General features: G+C 42.4%; 1 protein-coding gene across 2 annotated transcripts in view; it reads left to right on the top strand.

Annotated features, from left to right (window-relative positions):
• The first annotated feature begins 4,477 nt into the window (after window positions 1–4,477).
• Window positions 4,478–9,717, top strand: part of LOC120028567 (solute carrier family 12 member 9-like) — a 54,487-nt gene continuing 49,247 nt past the window's right edge. Inside the window, exons 1-5 of one of the 2 annotated variants that reach the window (XM_038973762.1) lie at window positions 4,478–4,626; window positions 4,837–5,098; window positions 6,330–6,464; window positions 6,853–6,990; window positions 7,593–7,910. In XM_038973762.1, coding sequence (XP_038829690.1) covers window positions 4,873–5,098; window positions 6,330–6,464; window positions 6,853–6,990; window positions 7,593–7,910 — 817 coding nt within the window. In that variant the 5' untranslated portion in view covers window positions 4,478–4,626; window positions 4,837–4,872. Of the gene's footprint in view, window positions 5,099–6,329; window positions 6,465–6,852; window positions 6,991–7,592; window positions 7,911–9,717 lie in introns of both variants that reach the window. The other variant, XM_038973761.1, reaches the window with a different exon arrangement.

The following is a 9,717-nucleotide window of genomic DNA, read 5'->3' as shown; positions in this document are numbered from 1 at the left end:
TTCTGGTGGCCATTTGATTAATTATTCAGCAATCTTATGGCTTGGGAGTAGAAGCTGTTAAGGAGCCTTTTGGACCTAGACTTGGCGCTCCGGTACCGCTTGCTATGTGGTAGCAGAGAGATATGCCTATGCTGTTAAGGAGCCTTTTAGACCTAGACTTGGCGTGTCTGGAGTCACTCAAGTGATGTACTGGGCCGTACCCACTGCCCTCTGTAGCGCCTTACGGTCGGATGCCGAGAAGTTGCCATACCAGGCGGTGATGCAACCAGTCAGGATGCTCTCTATGGTGCAGCTGAAGAACTTTTGAAAATTCTGGGGACTCATGCCAAATCTTTTCAGTCTCCTAAGGGGGAATAGGCGTTGTCGTGCCCTCTTCACGACTGTTTTGGTGTGTTTGGACCATGATAGTTTGTTGGTGATGTAGACACCAAGGAACTTGAAGCTCTCGACCCTCTCCACTGCAGCCCCCTCGATGTGAATGAGGGTGTGTTCGGCCCTCCTTTTCCTGTAGTCCACGATCAGCTCCTTTGTCTTGCTTACGTTGAGAGAGGTCCTGGCACCACACTGCCATAGGCTGTCTCGTCGTTTTCGGTGATCAGGGATAATAGCCTGGGATTTCTTCTATTCCTCTTCTATTTTATCAAGGCTGAACTGGTTGAGGAATCTAGGGTGACCAGAAGATTGCACTAGCACTCCCTGGTGGAGGCTGTCTGTACTACATGGCAGTGTTTCGCTGCCACCTAGATTTATTGATGGAGTTAGCCCGCCCTCTTCTGGTGATATACATTATGACATGGTGCCGTACCTGTTGACGAGTAGGTGCAATCTGAGTAGGTAGGCTACAACTGGCTTCTATAGAGCTCGCCAGCTTGTAGTCCTAAAAACTAGAAATTAGTTACTTCTGCTTCGTTCGACCATTCCTATGGGGGAAATGTGGAAAGAATGGGGTTAACACAGGTTTAGGAGATCTTATACGTTTTGTTCTATGTGATTATATCAGTCAGTTAACCTGACATTTCTGAATTTTGAAGCCTTTATGTGCTAGTTTTGATTATATAAATGCATCAAAATTCAGAAAAAGTGACGTTAGCTAATGAAAATGATATCATAGAACAAAAGGTTTATGTCTCCTGTGTTTACCACAGACCTTATTTTCAGCGTTTATCCAAAAACCCTACAAAAGCCCCATTCATTTCCCCATTGGCTTTGGCCAACGAGCTATGGCAGAGTTAGTGCCTACAAAAAGACGCCATTACTATTGTGCTCTATCAGAAGCAGGCACTATTCGAGAAACCAATACCAAAGAGACTGGACCTATGCTCTTATTAGATTAGACAATTCTAAAGACTTTTTGCCCTGACTTTAAAGTCCCTCAGTGCCAAATTGGAAGAAGACGTGCTATATTATTTTCTCAAATGGAAATGTCAACAGAGATAAGGTAGCCTAATATGCATGGATTTGCCCAGCCATGTCAGGAGGGAAAGAAACATCTATGGTGGAAATTTGGTTGGTTAAAATGGATTACTGCACTGGTTGAAAGAATGGAAGAGGAATTTTTGTAAAAAGGCATACTGTTGAAGAATGAGTGGTTTGGAAAAAGTTGAGCCAAAAGACTGAATGAAAATGTCGAGAGGGAGAAAGAGTTTGTGTGTTGTATTCTATATGTATAATGATTGATATTAAAGTGTCCCTGTCGAAAACATTTGTTTGGCTATGTCATATTTTATATTGAAATATTATTTGCTTCTTATTTCTGTATTTTTTTATATGCATGATACAGACTGTTACATGGAATGTTATAACAATTAGCCTACCCTTGGTTTCTATTTATAGACTACATCAGTATAAGATTAAATCTAATCCAAGAGTGTGCTTTTTGGGTATCAGTGTTGGACTCAGTGATTTATTTGATCGTTTTTAGGTTGCAATTCCATGGTAAATAGAAGGATTGGCTAACCGCAACGATATTACTGTAGGCTACTTTTTCCAACGATACAATGTCACTTGTTGAGTCTAAACAGGTGTCAACTTTCGTGTCGATACAAAGTTTCCAGTAATAAGGAAGTAAGACATGGAGGTTGTTACAATGTAATATTTTAAGACATAGCCAAAGTGCATTTACAAGTTGGAGAGAGTTGATTGGACGAACGGGCTGGATCATATGATCGGATGACAAACTAGAAAATCCTGGCATCACATGATAAATCTAGTCAACGGATTGAGCTCCATGAAATCAGCGCCAATAAGCAACATCAACGGGTCCCAAATAGCGCAAATAGCTTCAGAATAAAAGTCCTCCGTTTACTTGAAGACAATGGGCTTCAAGTAAACGGAGGCAATTGCCGACTGACTGATCTACAAATCACCTTGCATAATAAATAACTACTTTGTAGATCAGTCAGTCACCATTTACCCACAATGCATCATGGATATGATGCTCTCGAACACGGCCAGCATCACAAAAGCTAGCGCCATTAACTTGACATAATCATACGCTAATTTTCTAATAACAAAGTCCCCCTGAAAAAAAATTACTTGACTGTTAGAGGACGTTTTTTGATTTAAAACCACAACACATATATAGTTTAAAGTCACTTGAAAAGACAAAAAAATATAGAGCCTGGTTCCTCTCTAGGTTTCTTCCTACAGTAGGTTCCTGATTTCTATGGCGTTTTTCCTAGCCACTGTGCTTCTGCATCTTCATTGCATGCTCTTTGGGGTTTTAAGCTGGGTATCTGTAAAGCACTTGGTGACAACTGCTGATGTAAGAAGGGCTTTATGAAATAAATGTGATCGATGATCTACAGATGTTTGATTCTATAACATTTATTTTAAACTATAGAAGTCATCAGCATTAAAGGGGGGTATTTCAGACCCTCTACTAATAAGATCCAGTTTCAAACCATGAAGATTGACTGCATAAGTATCTTTTATCAGCAGAAAGCTACTGTGACCACTGACCAAAAAATACATTCTCATTGGAGGCCTTCATTACAGCCCTATACAGCTGCTTGCTAATGTACTGTTAAAACTCTATAAATTATCACCAATAAAGGGGGATGTTTTAGAATCATCAGACTCTCTACTAATAAGATCCAGTGTCATACCAGGTAGATTAACTGCATTAGATACTTTTTTGTTAGTTGACCTACTTTCACTTATTAGCAAAACGTTATTTCATTATAGCTATCCACATCTAATTTCTACTCCACCATTTAAACTAGAGAAGTTGTCACCAATAAACAGAGGTATTTTAGTATACTCAGACCCTCTACTAATAAGATCCAGTGTCATACCATGAAGATTGACCGCATAAGTTTAAAATTTACATTTTCAATAGAGGCCTTATTTACAGAGCTCTAAAAAATACCCTAATGACACAAGATCCCATTAGTAGAGGGTCTGAGGATTCCAAAATACAATAGCAAGCAGATGTACAGGGCTGACAACCTCTATAGTTTAAATGGTACAGTATAAATGTCATGTGTAGAGCTATAATGAAAACTATTTAGAGAGTACAACAGTTCAAAACCTCAGGAGTCAATGTCAGTTGGCTTTTCATAGCCATACATTCAGAGGTCAAAACAGCAAGGCCAGGAGAGAGAGAGAGAGAGCGAGAGAGAGAGCGAGAGAGAGAGAGAGAGAGAGAGAGAGAGAGAGAGAGAGAGAGAGAGAGAGAGAGAGAGAGAGAGAGAGAGAGAGAGAGAGAGAGAGAAGGGGTTGAAACAGCAAGTCCCGGGACAAGGTAGCACACCTGGTGAATTAGGTCATGGGTCTTCAGCTGCAGGCAGAACAGTAGAACTGGATCAGCAGCACAACTGGGTGGACTGGGGATGGGGACAGCCAGGAGTCATCAGGCGTCGTCCTAGAGAGCATGCCTAAGATTACAGTACACCAGATAATAACCTGGCACATAGGCTATTGCAGCATAGATACTGGGGACTGAGATATGCAGGGTCGGGGGACACTGTGGCCCCATCCAAAGTTACCCCTAGACAGGGTCAATGTGAAAATGTTCACTTCAAAACTTTTAAATCCTGTTCTGTTACGAGTTGATAGTAGTTAAAAACCATTTACTGTTGTCGGTATTGTGTTGATATTGTTGTTGTTTTTTACAAGGGACTATAATGTAAAACATCATCATTATAATAAAAAAAATAATCCTGTAAATCAATGTTTGTTATTTGATTTCAATAATATATTGTTTGTATTTTCAATAAATGTATGTTTAAGCAACTTTAAACTCACCCTTAACGGTGTAGGCCACAACTGGATGCATTCGGTTGTTCTGGCGATGGTAACAACTGGATGCTTTCAGTTTTTAGGGATACAGTATCTTCAACCTAGGTTCCCTTCCACTGAAAACGTGGGAACTCCGCTCAGGTCTTTATTTTACCCCTGCTGCGTTAGGTTACTTGAGGGGGGACTTTTATTTTGAACATTTGCTGTATGATTACGTGACCTAAATGGCTCTAGCTTCACAATGTTCACGGATTGTTGGAAAGTGCCAACAAATTCGACAGACAACTTTTACGATAATGTGTGGTTTGTAATGTAGGCCCACTACAATATAGTGTTTTCGAGTGGGGTTAGGCCACACGAAGAGAAACTATTTCTAATGTCGAGGTAGGCAAACTATATTGATTAGCATTCAGATTGTAACGATTGGTGCGTGACGATGTTGTTCAGCGTCTGTTTACATGATTTGAGAAGACAATGTAGTAAAGTCATGCGCACTGATTTTTGCTTCAATGTTTGAGAGTGAACTCTAGAAACTAGTTTAGTTGATAAAGCCGACACAATTGGTGATTGGTGTTGGTGTTTGGTGTTTTTAAGTTCTGGTTAGTCGTAGTAGCCAACAGCAGCTTTGCCATGTCGGAGAGGACACCACTCCTGCACTATCGCCTCTCCACAAGTGTCAATGAGCAGTCGGGGGAGCATCAACCGTGTCTTCCCAGGGAGGCTGTGGAGCAGTCCCCGGCAGTTTACAGACGGAAGTCGGCGCACCACAGCCGGCCCAAAAAGCTCTCCACATTCTTTGGTGTGGTGATACCCACCTTGCTGTCTATGTTCAGCGTGGTGGTCTTCCTACGAATTGGTGAGTAACGTTATAGCCTACTGTTATGTATTACAATGTCCACAAAATAGCTTTATTATAGGCCCATGTTGGTAACTTTGAGCCAGTTGTTGCCTGGGAACCCGACGTTGAATTGCATTGAATTCTACATCGGGCAGAAATTAGCGTTGGAATCTGGAGTGAGTGCATCCCGGGACACATTGGGAATGGATCGTTATGTGGTCATAGTCATGATGATAAATGTGTAAATATGTACGACAACAATTTTCTTACTGGAGGAATATGGTAGTTTCAAGTGGACTAACAATATGGAGTAAAATGTAGTTCTTGCAAGAAATTGAGTATTTACTTGCGCTATAACTTCAGTCTCGAGCCATTAATCACATTCACATGATGCAGAGCTCGAGGTCCAATATCTCTGATGGCAATAATGACATCCGTATCCATAGTGTATTCACAAATAATCTGAAGATATGTTTACAAACACAATCCCCATTCGTCAATGTCTCATCTGTTTTCTTTGTTCAGAGGTATTTTATTCTATCACAGAGTTCTCTCGGTAAGTACAGTGGTCTGTCTGTGAGTGTTCTCTCTCTTGCCTTGGCGTGTTCCACCCTCTGTTTTGTCCCCTGTCTCGTGATACCTCAGCTGCTGGGGTGTAGACACGCAAACGTTGAACAGCCACTAGTTTGAGAGACAAGAATAACATTCCATATAACATAAGCACTGCATTATACCTTATATGGAACAATATGGCACTTCTGTTTCAATGCATAGGAGTGGTGTACAGTGAATTGGATGACTTCTGTTTTGGTTAAAAGCATGAGGTAACTTGTTCTGCATTTTGACCTATTGTTGAATGTTGCAAGGAAATGGTAGCATTGTAGAAGTTTGGTATTTTGCCATAGGCTATTATCAGTCTAAACTGATTTTACTGTGTGTGACATTGAAAAACATTTCTTAAACATAACTGGATGCCTTGGCATGGTGTTTTGATTAATAATTACATGATTGTGTAACTTCACATGGGGGAGGAGGGTCAAACTGCTGTCTCAACTGTATAGTGAAGGTGAAAGCCAATGAGAATTCCCCACTGCATGTTCTTGTTGACAGTTACTGTAAATTCCAAGTTCCAACTTGCTGTAAGAAAGTTGTTAAACCACCAAACTCCGTTCCTGTTAGAGACTGAGATGATTTGAATTTGAAATGTTAAACCATAGTGTGGTCCTTGTGTTCTCTCCTCTCCCGTCAGGTTTCGTGGTGGGCCAGTGTGGGCTGTATCAGGCCATAGCCATGTTCTTAGTGGCCTACTTCATCATCAGTATGACCGTGCTGTCTGTGTGTGCCATCTCAACCAATGGAGCTCTGGACGCAGGAGGGGCCTACTGTATCCTCCTCAGCAATACACACACAGCTGTACATGATAGATAGACATGGCATTTCAGGCCCATTTGCTGTACACACACACTCCACCTTACAGTGCTCTTTCAGTTTCATTAATGTAGCATTGCATTCCTCAACATATAGATATTTGTGTGTGTGTCAGTGAATGGCTGGTATTGTTTTCACTTTATCTGTAAGACACATTGTGAGTGTGTGAAAGGAGGATGGGAATGAGTGTCTGTGCCTGGGCCTATTTCTTTCAGTGCCTGATCACATTCACATTTTAAAGGCCTTCACTTCATTATAGTGTCCACATACACACTCTTTCTCTCACATATTGACACTCACTCATAACCCCTGTGTATCCCAGCCTTAACCCCCTCCTCACCCAGACATGATAAGTCGTGCGTTGGGGCCAGAGTTTGGGGGCAGTCTAGGCGTCATGTTCTTCCTGGCTAATGTGTGTAGCAGTGCCCTCTATATCCTGGGTCTGGTCGAGGCCATAGTAGCAACCTTCGGGCTTCCAGAAGGTATACAGCCATGCTCTCTACCTCTTCCTGCTCGGTTTGCGGGTCAATGTTTATTTGGATGAATCTTGTCCTGGAGGCAGAGCTGAGTGATTTCCATTAGATGGGCCAGCGGCAAATTCGAAATTGGAAATTATTGTATACATTTATGAAAACAAATAATTACTTTTTGATCTTAATAAAGGTAAGGCATAAGGTTGCCAGTGTGGTTAGGTTTAAAATCTGATTGTATTACTTTTTGCTGTACCAGCTAGTGACAACCCTGCAGAGCCTCCAGTACATGAGTCATCCCAATAAATACCAACCTGTGCTCTGTTTATATTGACAGACTACTTTTTTAGTATATTGTATTTGATCTCAAACTAATCTGCTTTGACAATGTCTGCTCATGCATGTCATGCCCATTTTTAAAGCTTATTGAATCAAATTGAACAATTTAAATGGAATTGGATTACAACCCTTTGACCTTTTCATGGTCTGTTTCAACTATCACCTCATTCCTTCACTCCCTCATCTTCTCATCAACCCCCTCACCTTTTAACCTACTAACCCCCCCACTTACATCACCTCCTCTTCTCACCCCCATCTCTCCTTTCCCTCTCCAGATGGGGTGAGCCCAGCGGGTTCCCTCCAGGTGTTGCCAGCGGGGTATTGGTGGTCGTTGCTCTATGCCACCGGCATCCTCCTCCTCTGCTTGCTTGTGTGTCTGGTGGGGGCAGAGATCTACGCCAAAGCCTCCTTCATCATCTTCCTGGTGGTCATGCTGGTGCTGGCCACCATCTTTATCAGCTTCTTCGCCGTGCGCCCGCGCACCATCCTCCTGCCCGCCACTCCGCCCATCCACAACGGCACGGGGCCACAGCCGCCGACCATGGCCAACTTCACCGGCTTTAAACTGAACACACTCCTGGGCAACCTGGATGGTGAGAAAGGGGGTCTGTCTGCGCAATGGCGGGGGGGGGGGGGGGGGGGGGTGGTGGTAAGTGTGTGTGTTGTGCACCAATATAAATGTGTGTGCTTAATGAATGTGTCATTCTAAATAGAATTGCACTTGATTTAAGCTGCAATGTGTAACTTTTTGGGTGCCCCTACCAAATTCACATAAGTGTGTGTTATAGATCTGTAATTTGCATTTAAAGCAAGTCTAAGAAGCAGTAGATGTGTTCTAAGTGTGCTATTTCTATGCTTCCCGTTCTTAAGTTTCATTCGTCTTTTGCTTTCGGTTTTGTACACCAGCTTCGAACAGCTGGTAATACAATATTTTTGGTTTATGGAATGTATATTTCACAGCAGTTTAGATTGTACAAGATTCTCTACACTATGCTTGCTTGTTTTCTCACATAAACTGTCATTAGAATTTTAGCAACCAGGAAATGGCGGAGAGATTTCTGCATAGTGCATCTTTAAGGAATTTAATATAGCAAAGCATTATTAATGTGAGCATAAACAATGTGAGTGATGTTTTATTTTAATTTTATTTTACCTTTTATTTAACCAAGTAGGCCAGTTGATAAAAAGTTCTCATTTACAATTGCGACCTGGCCAAGATAAAGCAAAGCAGTGCAACAAAAACAACAACAGAGTTACACATGGGATAGAGATACTGGGGTGCAAAAGAGCAACAAAAAAAATAACAAAATGGGGATGAAGTAGTTGGGTGGGCTGTTTACAGATGGGCTGTGTACAGGTGCAGGGATTGGTAAGCTGCTCTTGACAGCTGATGCTTATAGATAGTGAGGGAGATGTAAGTCTCCAGCTTCAGTGACTTTTGCAATTTGTTCCAGTCATTGGCAGCAGAGAACTGGAAGGAAAGGAGGTGTTGGCTTTGGGGATGACCAGTGAAATATACCTGCTGGAGCGCGTGCTACGGGTGGGCGTTGCTATGGTGACCCGTGAGCTGAGATGAGGTGGGGATTTACCTAGCAAAGACTTAGATGACCTGGAGCCAGTGGGTTTGGCGACGGATATGTAGCGAAGGCCAGCCAACGAGAGCATACAGGTCGCAGTGGTGGGTAGTATATGGAGCTTTGGTGACAAAACGGATGACACTGTGATAGACTACATCCAATTTGCTGAGTAGAGTGTTGGAGGCTATTTTGTAAATTACGTCGCCGAAGTTAAGGATCGGTAGGATAGTCAGTTTTACGAGGGTATGTTTGGTAGCATGAGTGAGGGAGGCTTTGTTGCGAAGTAAGAGCCTGATTCTAGATTTAATTTTGTATTGGAGATGCTTAATGTGATTCTGGAAGGAAAGTTTAAAGTCTAATCAGACACCTAGGTAAGTCAGAACCGTCCAGAGTAGTGATGCTGGGCGGGCGGGTGCGGGCAGCGATCGGTTGCAGAGCATGCATTTAGTTTTACTTGCGTTTAAGAGCAGTTGGAGGCCACGGAAGGAGTGTTGTATGGCATTGACACTCATTTGGAGGTTTAACACAGTGTCCAAAGAAGGGCCAGATGTATACAGAATGGTGTCGTCTGCGTAGAGGTGGATCAGAGAATCACCAGCAGCAAGAGCGACATCATTGATATGAAAAGAGTCAGCCCGAGAATTGAACCGATTTTACACACTGAACTCTGAGAAGTAGTTGGTGAACCAGGCGAGGCAGTCATTTGAGAAACCAAGGCTATTGAGTCTGCTGATAAGAATGCGGTGATTGACAGAGTCGAGAGCCTTGACCAGGTTGATGAAAACGGCTGTACAGTACTGTCTTTTATCGATGGCGGTTATGA

The sequence above is a fragment of the Salvelinus namaycush genome, chromosome 34 (assembly GCF_016432855.1).
Source record: "Salvelinus namaycush isolate Seneca chromosome 34, SaNama_1.0, whole genome shotgun sequence".
Lineage (NCBI taxonomy): Eukaryota > Metazoa > Chordata > Actinopteri > Salmoniformes > Salmonidae > Salvelinus > Salvelinus namaycush.
This window is presented reverse-complemented; position numbering and strand designations above follow the sequence as displayed.